Source organism: Peromyscus leucopus, chromosome 20, assembly GCF_004664715.2.
Source record: "Peromyscus leucopus breed LL Stock chromosome 20, UCI_PerLeu_2.1, whole genome shotgun sequence".
NCBI classification, from domain to species: Eukaryota; Metazoa; Chordata; class Mammalia; order Rodentia; family Cricetidae; genus Peromyscus; species Peromyscus leucopus.
Window position 1 is genome coordinate 48,221,846 of NC_051080.1, and position 20,754 is coordinate 48,242,599.

The 20,754-nt window shown below is 38.6% G+C and overlaps 1 protein-coding gene across 2 annotated transcripts in view; it reads left to right on the top strand.

Annotated features, from left to right (window-relative positions):
* Zfpm2 (zinc finger protein, FOG family member 2) overlaps positions 1–20,754 on the top strand; it is a 440,040-nt gene that overhangs the window by 87,614 nt on the left and 331,672 nt on the right. The window contains exon 2 of one of the 2 annotated variants that reach the window (XM_028879292.2): positions 3,735–3,893. The exons of the other annotated variant lie outside the window; for it this stretch is intronic. Coding sequence (XP_028735125.1) covers positions 3,735–3,893 — 159 coding nt within the window. The remainder of the gene's footprint in view (positions 1–3,734; positions 3,894–20,754) is intronic. 2 annotated transcript variants of the gene reach the window in all.

Here is a 20,754-nt window from a genome sequence, read left to right on the forward strand (position 1 = left end):
TGAGGCCCTGGGCTGCTCAGTACCATCGAGTTCTGTGAATCTTGGGAATATACTGGACCTTTCTTTTTCTTTTACTTCTGGAACACAAAGGTAGCTATGGCCAATTCAAATGGGCCCTGAACACACAATTGTTTCTCTGCCCTAAAAGCAGAACACACACTTTGCACCCAGGACTGCTCATTTACTCTCTGAGACAATTAAGAGCATGGTGGACTTCCCTTTAGTTTGTAGCCATGATTCTAGATAGATAGCTAATTTTTAGTATTTTAAAATCGGGTAAATTTTGATGTGTATAAACACCAAGTCTATTAATTCTGGCAAGAGTGTTTGAATATCTATAAATCAGACACAATTGAAAAACTGAAATTCAGATTTCCTCACACTTGCCTGCCAAGTGGCCTCAATCAGAAGTAATTTTCTCCATGAGGGCACATGGAGCTTGGTTGTGAGCCTTTTCTGAGGAGATATTATTTGTGTCAAATTACGTGTGGTGGACTCCGTGCCCACTAATCCATACTCAGGAGGTCTCTCTATTCCTTCCTTCATTGGTGCTATTAATTATACTTGGGTTTCAAGTGTCTCTTATTTACCCTTTTAAAATGTTAGTTTATGGCCACCAATTATCTGTGCTGTTTCCTGTTAAAGAAATAGTATGAAGAGGAGAGTGAGATCCCATCTTAAATCATAAATACTATGCATTTTAAGAGAAACCTTCTTAGCATCTGGCTCGATGGTTCAAGAAGTGGCTAGTGATTTCACATTTGAAAGTACAGTACATTATATAAAGCTGCACTTACTTTGGGAGGAATGCAAATGGCCTAATCAATCATCTTGCTGCATCTCATTCTAAATATTGGCACTGAGTTCTCACACCTTTTGAATAAATAAGCCCCAAAACCTTTACTATATTTAGGTTTTGAACATAAATGCTCCTTTTCAGTTACATGCTTGGCCTCACAAAGAGGTACATAAAAACATATTTTTAACTCTTGGATATGCAATAGACTTATCAATTATAAGTTTTTCATAAACCAAAAATGAAAGTGAAATGTACGTTTCAAATCTGTACACCTGTTCAAGATCAACAGGACATTAACTGAGTTTGAGGTTTACTAAGTATAAATCAGCATTGAAGGGTTTTGTTTTCTTCCACATGATCATAGGAGCAAGATTTTAATACAGCTCTCAAAATTTAGTTTAATATATCACTGGAGCCAATTTTCTATTCTGTGTTTTAATTATTTAGTAACATCTTTAATAAAAGATCTGGCAAAATTTTTATCACATCTGTTTCAATTTTAAAAAGGAAAGTATATAATGTTAATTTTATTTTTATAATATGCATGCATGTTCTCTAGGTATGAAGGATTTTATGCTTTCCATATTTTATACATGAAATATTCAATATTTATTATATTATTGGAAGTTATTTCTGTAAGTAAAATTCAGAGTGTATATTTTCAAAGAAAAATATGGCCCCCCAAAGGACTATATAATGTCATTTCTGTTGTAACTGATATTAAATCAGTTACTTTACAAATTGATCCAGTATGGACTATATAAAAAATGAAGATGAGCAGTCAGATGTTTTATTTTTGGTGTCCACAAAAGATCTCTTGAAGTTTTTGGAAGGGGGATCACATACTTTGGTTGACTTGTAGCAGTCGGAAGAGCGAGCCCCCTGGTTGTACAGCTAACTTATTAAACGCCGATGGAAAAGACTGGAGACTGTGGCCTAACCACTTCCTAACACCTTCATGTTACGAGTTTCTTGTATTTTAGAGTTTTGTTTCTGAAAGAAAATGTTTATAACTACCATACACTGGTTCACATGGAAATGCACGGTGTTAAAGAGAAGGTGTTCAAAATGCCACGCTTTGCAAATGAACAACTTCACTTAGTGGTCTGTGACATTGCTCTGTTAGCCAAGTGGCTTTCCTGACTATAAAACCGGAAGGACTCTGGCTGCACAGCAGACCATGTAAGAAAGCACTCTGCAACTGCTACATCAAACACAAAGGAGACCTTTTTAACGTATTTCCTTTTTACCAAACCTTACATTAAATACTTTAGGAAAATAAAAATAAGGAAATGCCATTCACTAGCGTCTTCACTAGCTAAGTCATTAGGAAATGTACTAATAAACGTAACAAACCCATCTGAGGGGAGGGGTATCTTGCTAGTATTTTACATGTGGCCTGCAGGTCTTGTTATTTGACATAACTGTTTAAAATTATAAATGTTAGACTTGAAATTGTCAATAACAGATTAAATCTGAGATCTATGAATTTATTTAGTTTTGACTCTTCAATTTTAAGAGCGACAATTACCAGGATATTAAAAATTAACACTTCTTGTTGAGTTATATAAGGGAAAAATTTTGCAGAGGACAAACAATCCCTAAAGGAAAAGTGTTGCTTGGGTCTGCCTTAATTTAAATGCATTAATTCTGTCCATGCAAATGTATTTTGTCAATTCAGTCCTGAGGAAACTCACTTGGGTGACAGTCCTGCACAGACCACTGGATGTAGGTGTGTTGGCCTACACAGATATACAAACAATAGTATTGAAGCATTTAAAATGATGAGATTTCTCTTTGACCCTAAATTTAATTTTTCTACTACATTTGGAGAGAGAGAGAGAGAGAGAGAGAGAGAGAGAGAGAGAGAAGGAGAGGGAGACACAGAGGCGAAAACTTAATTCTGCAAGTATTTACCCTGTCAAGACCAGTGACAGAGTGACAATTAGTACAGATTACCATAATTGTGCTCTGTGGATGAAAATGCCATAGTACTTCTTTTGGAGTAAATGCAGGCTTCTACTTAGTAAAGCGAGTCGGAAGCGTTATTTCTTTAACAGCATGGTGTTCCCATGTCATCCACTTCAGAGCCTCTGCAGAACCGCAGCCCGCCCTTCTCTTTCAGTAAAATAGGTCCATTAATGTAGTGCACCTCACTCCCATTCTTTCCGAGGGAGCTGTATTTTTATTACTGAAAAAGTATCACATAAATACAAATTACATTTTTTCATTAGGAAACTACTTTTCATTTGAGAAAAAATTCAATTAATTGTGAATAGGGTTATGCTTTCACCAGGGAGAGAAATATGTAATTTTTCTTTAAGCCTCAAACACATGTAATGAAATCTTTTCTTGGAATCCACTCTTAAGATGGATTTTTAAAAGTATAGACATTATTAAAATCTCAGTTCAATTAAAATGCATTCAGTTACTGTAAATCTTTATTAAAATCACAGGTAAAATTGTCCAAATGTGTAAGGGAGAGCCGTGCTTCTTTACCATGCAGTGAATTCTAACAAATGAACAGACTGTGCACAGGTTTGCGCTTCAAGACAGAATATCCTGAAGGCTTGGTAGAGGTGTTGGGGAGGGGTATGGAGACAGTAGTAACCTCCCGTCATCACAGGCACCAGCTTTCTTTGCCTTCTGAACGAAGGCAGTGTTTCTTCTTCTTTTTTTTTTTTTATTCCTACTTTTACAATTTTACTTATTTTGTAAGTTTCCATGCATGTATGTATTGTATATTGAACATATTCACTTCCCATAACCCCCTACCTACCGTTTCTTAGATGGCGTTAGTGTGTGGCATCAGTGGGATGGTATACTGTAATTCTCTTCCCTCACCCCTGTAATCAAAATCACCCCATGTAAAAGGTTTTTACTTCGCTCCCTTCCTTGGATGTTTTTGGTACAGTGTCCCTGATTCTTTTTCAAGGGCCGCTGGAAGATGCCATTGAGGATGAAGACGAAGAGTATCCATCAGAGGAGGCAGAAGGCATCGGCAAAGGGGACTTTCCACTGGAGGAAAGTTTCCCGCCAGACTTTGGGCCTGAAAATCTGAGCTGTGAAGAAGTGGAATTCTTTTGTAACAAAGGTAATCCTTGATGGCTGGATGTAGGATGGGAGTTCTCGTAGGTGGTTTTGTCAAGGGTTTTTTTTGTTGTTGTTGTTATTTAAACGAACTTTAAGATGGAGTAAAAGTACTGATATAAGCAATGATCTGTAATATGGGAAGATTAGGATACAAAAAGCTCTTTTGTCGTTCAAACAAATTATTTCATTTTGATAATCATCTGTTTTTATATTCAAATATTCTATTACTGATTGGCAAATTCCCTGAGTTCATGCTGTTGTTGTTTACCCGACTAGCTATAACATATTTGAGGCTTACCAAATTTCTTCTTCTTTCTTTCAACAAGTAGTTACTGAACTACAATAGTTTGCATGGCACTAATACTGAATATAAGCACTGAGTGGTACAGATAACACCCCAGCTTAAGGTTTGGCTCAGTCTCTCTGAAAAGTGAGTATTCTGGGTGTTAGCTTTCAACACTGCTACTCCCTGTTAGGTTATTGCTCAGTAAGGAAGTGCATGATCTTTTCCTCTGTGGATCCTCTTTGGACACGGACACACACACACACACACACACACACACACACACACACACACTATAATCTGAAAGGCACCTGAGACAAATCTCAGTTGATTTCTAACCTGAACTTTTTTCCTATTTTATTTCCTCTTTTTTCTAAAAGTAATTTTATGGCTTCAAATGATGCTTTTTATTATTTATTTTTACTAGTTTGTTTAGTCTCTCCTGAAGTAGGACTTCTTTTCCTCTTCTACCAGCACACAATGTCATAAGTGTTGGGATCACTTCCTAGGTTTATAACAGCTGCTTCTGCTAATTTATCATGAACATATCCCAGATGGCAAACTGACTGAGATGCTTTGAGTCTGTGAGTCTGTCTCCACCTGTCGGTATTTGTGTGTGATGTGGTGTTTGTGCAAGTACGCCATTATTTTAAAGACCTGTATATTGTTTTAGACAGTTGAAAGAGGGGAAGTGGGCTTCTAAGTGTGTGTTGACTGTCTCAACGGTCTATAATCAAGTGTGCTGATACAATACCTTAAAAATGGCCTTGTACCTGTCTTGACAGTCACATGTATTTGTAGATATTACTAAAAGTTCCAATATCACATTCCCCTACTGCTTACAAACTAAGCTGTCTTACAAACTAAGGAAGCTAACTCATTCTGGTCCTCTGTTCAGCAGAGCTACAACCTCACTAGAGAGCCAACAGTGACCTTGTGACATGCTGCTTGTCTCCAGGACAAATGAAATCGACTGTTTTATACTTTATAAGAATATAAATCCATAGGCTCAGGTTTCAGGACAATTTAATGTTTCCTTTAGATGTTCTTCTGTATTCTGAGCCTGTCCTTTGAGGATCTGTAGTCTAGGCAATGCATGGAAGCACCTCCTGAGGTGTTGAGCTGTATTAGTTTTTAAATTATATATGCCACCACCTTATTTTCCATTGTTTCTAAAAAACGTATATTTCTATGCTTATTATAAAGTATCTATTTTATGTATAGTATCATTTAAAAGAGACAGAGAGAGAGAGAAAAGCTAAGGGATGGAAGGCATTGGCCCCTTCCCCTCTTTGGCCTCTTATGGTTAAAAGTTAAGACACAAATTTAGATATTTAGTAACATAACTAATGTAATTAAAATAAATAAAATTAATAATTGCATTAGTTAAGCGATGGTAAATATTATTACATACAATTTAGATTTGGGTATGATCATTACTAAAGGTTTATGTTTAGTAAAGGAGCTTGGTAAAGGTAAAGCTTTAGCTAATTTCGTGGAGGTAGATAGACTTAAAGCAAATAGTTTTTTGAAGATAGTCTTGAGACAATAATATTCATCTACACTAACAAGAATCTGGACTCAGTGTAATAACAGGCATTTGGGAAATGAGAAGAACATTGAATTACAATTATTATGAATGTTATTTAATAGATATGACTATTTGATAAACACTTGGAAACTCCTAAGATATTTTAAATGTATAACAAACACTTAATAGCGCAGACATTGTATTAAATAGTATATAATATATGTATTATAAAACAATTTTTTTGTTTGAAACAAAAAAGTCATCCATGGAAATGAGAATGGTTATTTTCATGTACTACCTTCACTATAAATGCTAATACTACTATTTCATTTTACTGTGACCCTATGAAATAGGAGAGGATCACATTATTTTACTCTCACAGACTATGAATCCTGGGTATTGCCCTTGAAGTTAAACTGGTATGAAAGGAAGACAATGCTGACAGAGAGTGTGTCCTGTTGTGGTACAAGGACCGTAGTGTCTCTCTCTCTCTCTCTCTCTCTCTCTCTCTCTCTCTCTCTCTCTCTCTCTCTCTCTCTCTCTCTCTCTCTCTCTCTCTCTCTCTCTCTCTCTAACTTGTGTTGTTTAAATACAATTGGAGGAGAAAATATTCTCACCTGAAAAGGGGAATGCATTCTCTGTGTAGATAATCACATCTGTCTCGGTGACACATGCTTTCACTTCCTTTGTAATAGAAGAGGGAAGACAGGTTGGCCATTAAAACAGGAGAATAATTTAAAGGCTTAAGGAAACGAGTATTGTGACTGAAGAAGTGGGTATGAAATGTTCTTCCTAAAAAGAATATTTTTACTGAAAACCTGGATTCTCTACTCACTCTTGACCATCTATGACAACTCTAAAACTGTCATTCTATAACAGAAAGTGAGTTAGACTGTTTAGAGTTTCTTCTTCTAAAGGTATTTCTATGATTAAAATCTAGCAATGATCTAGTTATTTTAATGACTTCCATAGATAAAAATTTTAGACCTTGGGTGTATGTTCTTAGTAAGCAATTGTTAGTTTAAGATCTCATAGCACAATCCATAAGTAGAGTATCTTAATTCTTCAAGCAAGAAATATTGACACAAGTTCAGGGAGAATAAGAAGCATCCTTACAAAGTGACTGTATCCTCATTGATATTTTTAGTATTGGATTTTGTAAAAGTCATGATATGCTATAGCATTTTTTTAAGAATAAGAGACAAAAAACTTTATTCTTTAAATATCTGTGAAAACACTGCTTATTATAGGTCAAAGTTTCTACTTTGTAGTAGTCCATGTTATGTAGGATATTTTCAATTGTTAGAATAACAATTTTACTTTCTGTATTGTATTTTTCTTGACTTCCCTAATGTCATCTATTCTCTAGCTAAAGGGCAAGAGTTTGTGCACATCTGGATGAAGTCATTAATATTAAAGCTGTGGGTCCCTCTAAACCATGTCATCAAATATTGTATAGCTCAGTTTAGTAAAGTTAAAATCACAAAAAGTATAATTTGTATTTTAGGTTTCTTTAATATGTTAAGTTCTCCATTACATAGTTATATCTCAGATATATCCTTGTTCGAGTTACAGGCCTAAGATTTACAAGTTCCATGGAAGATCACCAAGCCAGCTCCTGGTTTAGATTAGCTGTGTGCTTCTCACTTTCACACACACAAAAAAAGAGACTTGTTTACAATAAGAGGCTTCTTCAGACTGGTTTGGGCCTTCGATATTTTAAACTGTGGGCCAACGTGTAAAGTGATGGCTCAAGTCCTAACATTTTCTCCAGTTCTAGACTGCTTGGCTTCTTGCCTTTACAGCATCTGTGACAGGAAGGGAACAAGCAAGAATGATTTCCTTGAATTTGCAGATGACGGAGACATCTACACTGGTCCCATAAGTGCTACATATTTCCTGTGATATTGAGTTATTTGCTTCAGTTACTCCATCTTTCTTTCTCTGCTTAATGTAGAAAACAGGAACATATATTCATGCGTGTGTAAAACTAAGCCTAGTGTTAATAATTAGTCCAAGTGGGATTCCAAACTCAAATATTTAAGTTTGTTAAAGAATGAAGTCAAGTAAATATTTTTGGGATACATTTCAGGGAATGTCACAGGATGTGTGAACAGGAAGGAAAGGGTCAGATGGGTGTCTCTGTAATGTAGTAAGCTGCTGAACTATGGAAAAAAATCTCCAAAAACTATATGTCAACAGTAACCTGAGTTGTTAATAACAATGATCTGGGGAAGTTACTATGGGTCTTTAGAAATTGTTCTGTGATATTATAGTCACTAAAGAAGATAAGAGGGAATATAATACCATCAACCTTGGCATTAGAAAACGGAAAACCCAAATTCTTTTCCTAGCATCTAGATATAAAGAATGGTCAGAGAGATTATTGGATAGTGTGCACACCTGAGAGACTTTTGGGACAATCACAGTTGACAAAAGGCTGCGAGATGGAAGTCCATGGAATAAGGAAACATATTGTGTAATGATGGATATTCTTGTGTGTTCAAAGAATTTATATAAGTAATACTTAGAAAGGGAACAGATATTTTAAGTACTCTTTTAAATTGAGCATTGTAAGGTACATTAAGAAAGTAGAATAGAACCCAGGTTCCTCAATGTTGGAGTTAATGCTAGCTAGCCCTAGCAGTAGTTATTATGAAATTAAACACAAAAACAAAGCGATACTGAATTAGGTTACCAGAAGTTTCCAGTCCTGTTCCATAGATAAATTCAGGGGAGCTCAACCCACACAGTAATATGCATCTATAATAACAAATGGCAGTCTCTATCTCAAGAAAAAAGCAAGGGTTAATGAAAGAATCAAACTCATACTGTGTGTGGTGGGCAATGTTGAGCACATGAGGAAAACGAGGACGGTTTAGAGTAGCGGAGTAACATTATGTCTATGTGTGGAGGCACGCTTTGGATTTTCTAAAGAGCGATGAGGAAGGCAGACTTTGAGTAGAGTGCAGAAGAAAAGCTGTGGGCTTCTAGAACTTCCTCTCGTGTGTGTACCTGAGTGGCTAGTGTTGGGCAAAGCCAACAGAGGATAGCAGAGAGGTGGAGGTGGGGGACCGGTACAGTCATATTTACAGGATTTGCTGCTCCAGGAGCCTGTGTTGGATTCCACCACTGTGGAAGTTGTAAGGAAGGGGATTGTGAAAGGGAGATGTGGCTAGAGAAGATGCACAGTCTGGAGGCAGCTTGCATTTGCCTAGTGAAGACCGTCGGCAGAAAATAAAGCTGGAGGCAGGAACTGAGGCAAGTAAATTGGGGAAGCTGTCAGGAAATACAAATAACCCAATCAGAACCATCCCTTTAGCCAAGTGCTTGATGAGACTCCATCTGTAGCTCATTAATGCAAATTCCACTGTAGCATTTTGTGGGTGTTTGGGGACAATCTGTGTCACCTTGGTCCTTTCCACCTTAGTAGAGTTGGGTCAGTGTTTTCCACAGATTCCCACATTCTTGAATAAGGAAAGCGAAGAGTAGGAAGCCAGCAAATTGGAACAAATTGGAAGAGGTTTTATTATTGTGCTGAGGGAGATTGGCTGCCTGACCCACTGAGCTCTTCCTCCTCCCCTGCCCCTCTCCTCTATCAGTTTTTGTAGAATTGTTTAGAAATTAGAAGCAATGGGAAAGCTGTATCGTTCCTTGGACTTTATGGAACAACCTAAGCCTAGATTGTTAGCATTGCTCTTTTTCTGCTTGCCCTCAAACATGGGGCTTCTGCTTGCTTTACCTGCTTCTCATCTCAGACATCCCTGCTACTTGGTCTTTTAGTTTCTTCTTTTTTTTTCTGGTTATTTGCTCAGTAAGGAAGTCTGTTTCTGTCCCCTCTTCAGCTAGGTTCGTTCCCTGCTCGGCTTTCCCGAAGCGTTGCCTCCTCCCCAGATGCCGGGTGACAGAACCTGAATCTGCGGATGGCAGGTATCTGCCATCACTTTGAACTCAATAAGGGAGGGGATAGCTACAAAGTTCTCCCCCCCCCCTTTTTTTTTCTTAACGGGATTAAGAGGCTCAGCTCCTTAAATTCTTGCATATAACATTGACATTTCCAGGGTGTGCTTGGACCAGGGAGTTCAAAGAGAAGGAGTGAACGAGAAAAGCCAATATGACTTTGTTTTTTACCTTGCTGGAGGAACTGTTTGTGCAAATCGCCTATAAGCTTATTGACCTGAATCTTTGACTCCTTGTTTTTCCTGGATTTGGCTGGAGTGGAGACACTGATGGAGGGCTGATAGGGCTGATTGAACAGCCCCCAGCTTTGCTTGGCATGGACCTGGCCCCGCTTCTCCACCACCTCCCTCCCTCCGAGTGACATTATTGTTCCTTGGCAAACCTTAGGTTGTCCTGGACCCAGTTCTCCTTCAAATTGTGCTGTAATGCACTTTAAAATCACTGTGTTTTTCTTGCATGGGCTGTCCCACCATAAGAACTGAAAAGTGGTGGGTTTTTTGTTTGTTTGTTTGTTTTTTGTTTTGTTTTTAGGAACTAGAAATAGAAATGAGAGTTGTGTCCTGTTTGTGTTTTTAATCTCCTGATAAACAGTACAGCTGTGACACTGTGTTGTCATTCTCCTAGCTGTTTAAAAAGTCTCCACATTATGGTGATTCCTCAGAATCTGGGAGAATTTTTAAAATGACCGTCAATGGGAAGACGAGAGGGCACCTGAACAAGCACCATAGTAACGCGGGAGAAGACAGGCATGTTTGTGTTGGAATTGTTTGTTTGGGGAAGTCAGATGACTTACTAGTTTTTTTTCTGTGACCTGATGCTCCATATATAAGGGCCAGGTGAAGCTTTGTCCACCTACCTCACCTCGGACCCTCGATCAAGACAAAAATATCAATAAGGTGAAAACAATTGATTTTGCCTATTATTTGAAACAGCTCGTACTGGGGTATTTATGAGTAATGTATGATACCATATCCTACTTTTCTTTTTGCATATGACAAGTCCAGTGCATTTTTCTTACTTGAAATGGCCATCAGCATTTCACAAGTGCAATCTGCTAAAGTTCTTTTACAAAATGAATTTGAACTTGGTAAGGCATGTGATTGATATTCATTCTGTTAGAATTTCTGATGTAATCTCATGTCATAATAAAGTATATTTCTTTTTGTCTAGCTAAATGCATAAGGCTTTTGGAGGTATTTCCTCCTTTTCAATGATATCCTTATTTTAAATAAGTGATATGTTTATAATAGCAAGAATGAAATTACTAAAAAGGTCATTTTCTTATAATTTAAAAAATGTGTTTATTGGTTTAAAATACAAGGTTTTTGCAAGAGCAAGAACATTTTTTGACTTGTAAGCTTTATTTAGGTTTGTTGTTTGTTCAGAATGTTAAAAGTCATAAGAAGAATGTATTTAATCTCCTAGTACTGTATTTATATAAAATTAGTTATTAGGATACACATGCATTATTGATTGGCTCTTTCAGTTATAATCTAGATATTGAACAAATTAATCATTAAATTTAGCTGAATAATATGTAAGAAAACCACCTATTTGTAAGACCATTTTAATTTCTCCATTTTCTTGGTGATGTTTTGGACTGAATACGGATTCTGTGTTTCTTAAGAAAGCATTTTTAATTGAATTTCGGTTATATTTAAAGTCTGTCTAAAGTCATCTGTATTTGAGCACCGTTCTTCTGTTTGCCAAGCACTCTTATCACCTAGCACTGTTTATTTTTCTATTTCAAAGAAAACTATAAGTATAAATAGCTTTGGTAATGCCTGGGTAGCCAATTTATTTTAACGGTATGAATTAGGTGGGTTCACAAGCCTGACTGTTAACTGGCGATCGAATTAGGATTTAAGAGAAAATGGTCACTCTGTAGGAAACGGTTCATGGAAATAGCAGTGTCTCCTCTACTTTATATCCTTAAACATCGCAAATGATTTCCAGTTGCATGGTCCTGCACTACCATTTAGTAAGTTTAAATCCAATAGGTTTTTCAAAGCTCTTAATCTTCTCACATAAAATTTGCATTTTCTTGTTAGTATGTAAAATTCTCCCAGTGCTTTTGTTATCATTGGAGAAGCAACAGGCAGTCTTAGGCATTTGCCCATCCTTTACCTGATGGGATAATCTTTATCTCTGGTAGCCCTAAACGTAGAAAGTGTAGAGGGAAATGTAGAAAGCTGTGATATGATGAATTTAATTATAGTAATAAAGTTAGTCACTTTTTGTTGTTCTTAAGGGGTCAAATAAAAATAGCTAGATGTGTTGTACCAATAAACGCTGATAATGAATGCAGACTGTCTCGCATTGCTTTCCTTGTGTCTTTGAGATTAGACAGATCAGCTTTGAGGCTGTGTACCAATTACAGTAATTGTAATAATGGTAATAACAACTTCCATTTTCTGTTTGTCCCTGGAAGTCAGGAATCTGTTGTATGCGCACCGTTTCTAATCAGCTTATGGTCTTGCAGGGTAGATATCATTTTCACTTCTTCTTTTAGGTTTGGTATCTTGATCAAAGTCACAAAACTACTAAAGGTTAATACAAAACTGCTAAAGGTTAACACCCCAGTAAATTGAGGAGGGCTGAGAAGGTGGCTCACTGGAGAGGGCATCTGTAGGACAAGTGTGAGGACCTGAGTTCAGATCCCTGCAGCTCACCAGCATTCTATCAGGAATGGAGGTGGCCACTAATATAATTTGGGAAGCAAAGACAGGAAGGTGGCCTGTTGGCACAGGCTGGTTAACATCCCACAGCTGGCAAGCTCAGGGTTAGGCGAGAGACCTTGCCTCAATAAATAAAGTGGGGAGCAACTGAGAAAGACACCCAATGTCAACTCCTGGCCTCTTCATGTATGAGCACACATGTGCATGTACATCCAGATACATGTTCATGGACACACATATGGACACACATGAATACGCATTCCACACACATAAAAAAAATTAAAGTCAGGTGTTGGTGGCTAACTCATGTAATCCTAACATCCAGGAGGCTGAGGCAAGAGGATTGACTGCTTCTAGTGGAGGCTAACTTGGACTACAGTTACTCAGTCTCCAAAACACTATGAAAATAAATAATAATACAAATAAAAATAAGGCAGTGAGCACTGGCATTTAATAAAATTAGGGGAAAATTTTCTGATATCCATTATGAAATAATTCTTTTAGAAGGAGATGGAAACCTCTGAAGAAGACTAAACCTCACTTTCACAAGATAGTTTTTACATGGGCTTTCTAAAAAACAACACAAAATAAACAAACAAGACAACAAAAAACCCTTACACGACACAACAGTCAAAAAATATGAAATTTTACCAAAACCAAAAAACCCCAAGTGTTCAGTAAGTGAATGAGATATGTGCTTAAAATACCCCTGTCATTTAGTGCCTCTTTAAAGGCTTGGTGGAGGAAAAGCAGTTTGTAGTCCAGAGAGAGGCTGTATCAATGATGCAAGGGCTATATTGAGTCTTTTTGACCAATTAGTCTTAATGAGCAGTTATGTCACCCTGGACGGTAGCATGAAAGAAGCCACAAGTCCTCCCTGCTGCTCCCTGGGTTCTTGTCTCCAGGCGATTCAAAGGAACAGAGACACACCAGAGTGTGTGGATCTGGGCTGAAGCCAGTAATAAATGACTGGGGTGTTTACAGTTCCATCGCAGCTATTTGGATAGGAATTTCAGCCTTATGGAAATGTTTGCAAATTGAACCCTTTAAAACAGTTTGACCTTAACACAGACTCAACCTAAGTAGAAAGCACAGAAAGGAAGGAAGGAAGAGAGGAAGAGGGCATTGTTTGCAGGCAGAGCTCCGGGCACTGTGCAAACTTTTCACTCTTCTGAAGGAAACGCAGTAGAGCAGATGGTAAGAGTGGAAGGGAGATAAACACAGGAACTGGAAAAGCAAGCAGCACATTCTAACAGGTTCTCTATCGGAGATCTGGAGGGGCAGGGAGATTAGACAAGGAACTCTTCGGAAACCTGACAGTGGCTGTATCTCCCCAAGCCTTGTGCGTGTAGCAGAGATGGAAAGGAGGCCTGCGCAGACAGTAGCCTGTGATTATATTTTTCTGACAGTGAGAAGGGAAGATCTTTTTAAGGATTAAAGGCATCCATTTATCAAGGGAGAAATCAACAGCTGAGACACACAAGACCATCCTCCATCCCTCCAACTGTGTGACAGTGAGATTTGATGATATTTCTATTGTTGTACTGGAATTAGCATATGTCTCTCTACTTGGGGGTCTTGGACAAACTTTAAATTTTTTTTTGGCTATGCAAATTATACTCCAAGCTAGCTGACCAACACTGAGAACCCATGTTACCTGGTATGTGAGCATGGATGTGTATCAATGGTCTTACTGCATATTTTAGAGGCAGCAGGAGGGCTATATAAAGAATATTTCATTTCTTATAATGATAGAATAAAGAAAGGAAGACTGTGGCCTAGGTAAGACTAAGGAATGCACATAACATGTGGACATTATGTTAAGACTGGGTTAATGTTTGTATGTCGCTCAGCCTTAATCTGCCTACTTTAGTCTTTGTTGGGCATTCCTATGTTCTGTCTTGGAGGCTGGTGACTGTATAATACCAACATATAGTCATTCTTTTTATTTATTCTTTTCTCATACAATGAATCCTGACCCATATTCTCCCCTCCCAGTACTCCCCACCTCCCCTTTCTACCAGATCCACTGTTCCTCCATTTCCCTTCAGGAAAGAGCAGGCCTACCAGGGATATCAACCAGACATGACATGACAAGATACAATAAGACTAGGCACAAACCCTCATATCAAGGCTGGATGAGGCAACCCAGTAGAAGGAAAAGGGTCTCAAGAGCTGGCAAAACAGTCAGAGACACTCCTGACCCACACTGTTAGGTGTCTCACAAGAACATCATACTGTACAACCACAACATATATACAGAGGATCTAGTGCAGAACCATGCGTGCTGTGTGGTTGCTCTTTCAGTCTCTGTGAGCCCTGATGAGCCCTGCTTGGCTGATTCTGTGAGTCATGTTCTCCTGCTGTGCTCAACCTCTCTAGTTCCTGCCATCTTTCCTCCCCCTCTTCCTCAGGGCTTCCTGAGCTCTGACTAATGTTTGGGAGCATTTGCTCTCATCAGCTGCCAGAGGAAGCCTCCCTGGTGGCCATTGAGCTAGGCTCTGATCCATGAGTATGGCAGAATATCATTAAGAATAATTTCATTGACTTTTTTTTATTTTTGCTAGTTGTATTTTGTTCTATCCTAGGTCTGTGAGCTATCTATCCAGTGTCCTGTTCCTGGCCATCCAGGGTAGTGTTGAGTATAGGCTACTCTCACCTCCTGGTGTGGGCCTCAAGTTAAACCAGACATTAGTTGGCCACTGCCAGAAGCTCTGAGCCACCATCGTTCCAGTACATCTTGCAGGCACAGTGGGTTGTAGGTTGAAGGTTTTGTGGCTGGATTTGTGTCCCAGTTCCACCACTGGAAGCCTTCCCTGGTTACAGAAGACCAGTTCAGGCTCTGTGTACTCCATCACTAGGAGTCCTTGCTAGGGTCACCTTCACAGGTGTCAAGAAGATTCCACTGCACTAGGTTTCCACATTACCCCTCAAACCTCCCCACCCCAATTCTAGTTGTATCACCCTGTATACTCATTGTTAATAAGAAACAATTCTATGGCAGTGTATGTGATAACACAAAAAGTAGTTTACATTCTAAGTAAAAATCCCATTTTAGAAAAAATAGTGCATTTTCTCTACAGAGAAAATGGTTGTGTTGAGACATTTAAGGTGACCCCCCCCAATATCAGATCATTAATGAAAATACATTTTGAAAATTATGTATTATGCATATGTTATATTCATATTTCACATGGCCAAACAGATAATACATGTACTCATTCTCCTTTGTAGTTAATTTTACAATTGTTTAATTAGTTTCATATCAAATAATAGACCAAGAACAGTCCAAAATAGTGTTAAACAATTCTGAAATTTGAATAATTTAAATAAATGTTGGCCGTTGCTTCAGAATTCTGGGGCTGGTTTGACAGTAGTGCCTGAATTCCCGAGCACTCTAGGCAGAAATATGAGTCTGATCAGAAAGGGGGTTCTGGCCTTCCCTTGGTACTCAAAGGCCTGTGCCCTCTCAGTAACGCAGCTATAGCTTCAGAGGTGGTCGCTTGTCCCAGGACTCTACCTCTCTCTAATTACCACTTCATGTTCTTCTTAGCAAGCACCTCCTACATTGTCAGGCCCCACCAGCCCCAAGTCAATCCATTCACAAAAACAGGCCCCACCAGCCCCAAGTCAATCATTCACAAACACAGAAAAATGGAGGTAAATTCACAGTAGTCAACAGTGATCAATAATGTTAAGTTTGCTTTTGGTTTTCAGTAAGACTCCTAAAATGCCTTTCTATTTATATTAGATACCTGAATCCCAAATCTATCAAATTTGAATAATCTGTCAGAGTCCAAAAAAGCCACAGAGAGTCAGGAAACCCAGCTTTTAAAGTCCTGTGAGGAGACAGTTGTCCCATGCTTCTGAACATCTGGAAGATGTTATGGGTACCACCTGTGTTTTCCTGGTGTTATCACACAGCAGCCAAGGTCCTGCTGGCACTGAGGTGGGATGTGGGAGGGCTCAGCCCTAGATAGAGCCTAAATGGGTCTTGTGATAACATGTTTGGGACAATCTCTGGTCTTGGAAACTAGATACAAATCTGAGAAAGGGTAAATCTGACATGACCTTGGATTTTTTTTTTTCCAGAAACATTTTCCCCCAAGGGATACAGAAACTTCATTAGGCCCAGGTTTTGCTGTAAGAAAAGACTTGTGGAAGTAGCCACAGAACTGGTCAGCTTGCAGCCCACTGTTCAGATTGAGTTTTGTTAAGTGGGCCATTCTAAGACACACAAAGATGTTTATTCTTTAGGTGACTGCATGTCCAGATATCATTTTTCTTATTGCTGAGAGTGTGCCAGCTTATGTAAAATGCATAGTTTGAATTTGCTTTGCTTGATTGTTGGAATAATGAATAACTCAGAACACAGTGACAGTACCAGACAGATCGCTCATGAGGTAAAAACACTTGCCACCACTCTTGACTTTGATCCCTGAAACACACATAGTAGAAGAAGAAAATGAACACCTGAAAGTTGCTCTCTGATTGTGACATACATTCTGTGATACACATATCCATACCCACACACAGACACTCACACAGATGCACATGTGTGCACACAGAGCACGCACACACACACCCATTGGATAAATGCAAAACAGGCCGGCACAGTGGTAGTCAGTACAGACAGAATTATACTTCTAGATCCAATAGGCATTGATTGAATACCTGCTGTCCCAGCCATTGTGCCACATGCTATGCATACAAAGCTGATTCTAGTACCCTAGGGGCAGACATTACTGACATGATAATAAAGGGTGGTCTGACCTACTGAGGAAGGTAAGAGGAACTGTCTTTAAGAATGTGACATTGGAACTGGAATCAAATCTTCATAGGCATGAAGTAGATTCATTGGAACTGGACTCATATGTTCATAGGCATGAAGTAGGTTCACTGGAACTGGAATCAAATCTTCATCGGTCTGAGGAAGGAACTGGCTTCCAGGATCAGGGAGGAGAACGGGGTGGCAAGAGCCAGGTAATAAGCAGAGGGCCATGGCAACTGTCTTCTAGTTGACTCCAGAGACAAAGATGAGGGTCAGAGGGCCCAGGAAGGACAATAAATGATGAAAATATGAAGGACAAGACAATAAACAAAGACAGATATGAGAGGGAAATACATAACTGGAAATCTGAAGTATTAAATGCAAATATGAAGGACCAGTTATGGCCCAGTGGCTAAAGACACATGCTGCCAAGCCTGAGGACCCAAGTATGATCCCTAGAACCTACTTAGTGGAAAGAGAGAACCAACTGCTCTAAGTTGTCCTCTGACCACCACGGGTATACTGTCCTTTTTGCATGTGTCCACACATATGTCCAGCACACATGCAATACAACCACAAAAATTTAATTAAAATGAAAAAGCAATGTTAATCTAAGTTTCCCATAAGCCATAAGATAGAGGGGAAAGAGATAAATATAAAATACCAACAGGAACAAACCAGGCTTTTTAGCATAAATACATGATACTCCTTTAATTTTATGAATTTATTTACTATAGTTATTTGTGTCTGTGTAGATATATGCATATGTGTGTTAGTGTGTGTGCTCCTGAATGGGTAGGAGCAAGGTGTTAACTCCTTACGTAGACCTAGAATTATGGGACCTTGTGGGATGCATGGCTTGCTATATGTCTGTGTGCTGGGGTCTGAACTCCAGTCCCCGTGACTGTACTGAATGCACTCTTAACCATTGCCCACCTTTTCAGCCCATGTTTTTTGAGGAGAGAATTTGCTTTGTTGTTGTTGTTCTGGTAAGGCCTATTTTTGATCTCTGAAAGTCACCCTCCTTTATGGTACTAGAATTATGGTACATAAAGGGCATTCAGATTGGGACCTTCATCTTTTGTAGGTGGAGTTGGTGTCCGTGAATACGTGTTGTCGACTGGTTCTATGTCAGGCTTAGCATTTTAAAGTGGCTTGAAAACATGCCACAGACGTGATGATAGTGTAGTGATAGAAGCCTGTAATGATACATGTGTGCTTGTTCATCATACCCTTTAATAGATCATTAGAACAGAGCTGTCCCTGTGGAAGGAGTTACTCTGTTAAAAAGCAGAGCAAAGAATGAGGATGTGTGGATAGTGGTGTTCAAACACCATCACTTGCTCAAAATGGCAGGATCCATTGCTCTTGGAGAGTTGGTGGCTTATTGGAAAGACAAGTTCAAAAATAAAATCTGGCTTTGCCTTTTTCTTGATGGTGGTAATAAGGACTTTCTGAAGTGAATGATGAGTTCGAAACTCAAAGACAACAAACTAAAGAAATAGTGACCAGTTGGTGGCACAAACCTACACCTGAAAGGCAAATGCACATTTTCTCTCTTATTTGTAAGTCTGCAGGTCTTACAACAGGTTGATGGACTTGCAAAAAACCATCCTGCTGCAGACCTCCGGAACACTGTCTATACTTTGGAATGAGAAATGTCTCATTTGAGTCAAATCTCTATTGAGTTTGATACTAGTTGCAATAAGGATTTTGTTTTAGTGATAAGAGGGAGGAAGACAGTACAAATTATTTAAGTAAAAACTCTGAAATGTATTTATTTCAGTAACATTTGAAAGTATATGTCAGTGTCTTGACTTAGCGGTGATGGCCACTTACTTCACTTACAGAAGACACAAATTGGGTCCCCAGCACCCACATGATGGCCTTCAGTCATCTGGGGTGCTCATACATACACAGAGGTGAAGCATTTAGATACATAATGTCAGAGTAAACCAAACAATGTATAAAGTAAGTCTTTCCCCCTACGTTTGCTTATGTATTTGACCCATTCTGGTGCTCACTCGGGGCACTAATGAGAAATAATGATTACTGAGTGATGTCCGGTTGAAAAGCTAACCTACTTCCTCTCATCTGGAAATCTCCTTATGCTTGAAACCCTCAGGAAACTTGAACTTAAAGAGAAATCTTTCACCTGGGAGATAACACTGGTGGCTGGAACCACTCTAAATACTCTAGAAGGACTACAAATCACGATTTCTCCTTAAGTTATCAGAAATTTAATTGTGCATCAGTGTTTTCAATAAATTCCTTGCCAGCTATAATAAGATATTGCAAAGGACAGTAGCCGTACACTGACTCTAGAAATTTAGTTTTCTTTTTCTCTTGAAATAATGCATTTACTGTTGCTATGAATAGTTTTAGAATTTTCTCTTTGGTATCTAAAAATCATAGCCAGATAATATGTTTTTGGGGTCTGAAAAGAATTTTCAAGACAATGAAATACTAAATATGGAAAACCCAGGTAAAGTGACAAGGAGATGACTTGCATATTTAAAAATAGTTGTATTTTGCATATAACTGTCTTGGACATATCAAAACACTGCATTTTATGTGAATGTAGTGAGTCAGAAGGCCGCATAGGCTACCCCACATGCATTGAATCGTTATTGTTTACAATTGACTTGTTTAAAGTTCCCCTTCATTATTGCTATGCCTGGGGGCTTGTTTGTCTCCTCTATTTTGTTTCTCTATGCACATCTATGACTACACTTTGGCAATAAAGACAATATTGCCCAAATTTTTTTCTTGAATAATCTGTAGCTAAACAAGCATTTCCAGCCAAAGCACATCACTGTTAGGCAGTGCAAGCACAAACTCACTGCTAAACTTTAATGTCCTCGTCCTTCAGCGGGAGCTGCAGCTTTCTGTTTTTGACTCCTACAGTCCTTTACCCAAAGCTATCTTGTCTGATGATAAAACCATAAGTGTATGAAGCTCACACATTTTTCATCTCTTTTATGACCTTATCTTTCATGAGCGGCTTCTGTGAAGGTATCCTAACTATAGGGAGCACCTGGAAAACATATGTGGTATCTCTTCTCTGATAAGCAGTTGTGAACAAGAAAGTAGATCTGTCACTTCTGAACTGTTCATTGTTAAAAAACACTTTGATGATTTAGCTGATTGCAAAATACATTATAGGGATGACTAACAGCTCCAGCGACACTCCTAGTCAAGAAAGTTCAATAGTTATATTGTACAGGAATTTCTATAAGAGGTTAATATTGACAGGAACTCCATGGATTAAAAGAGCGGGGTTGAGAAAGGCTGTCTGCCTGCATGACTGCTCTCAAACACTGCTGCTGTTGGTGCTGAGAACGTGTCTGTCTCAGAAGGCGGCAAATCTTTAATTCCGACAGCAGTGTTTAACTTTGAAAAGGTGTTTGTTTGCATTTTTAAAATTATTTTTGCTTGGCGAGGGAAGCCACTGCCTTCACCCCCTTGTCAACAATACCTACTATGGTATTTAAAAGTGCTGCTTCAGGGGCTTCAAAGACTATATTTTAGTGCATTTCCCCGAGTCATTTATGTTGTGCGTTATAGTGCTCAATAACACCTTCAATTCCCCCCCCCCCCAGGGCTCACATTGATTTTGAAAACTAGACTAAGAAAAAT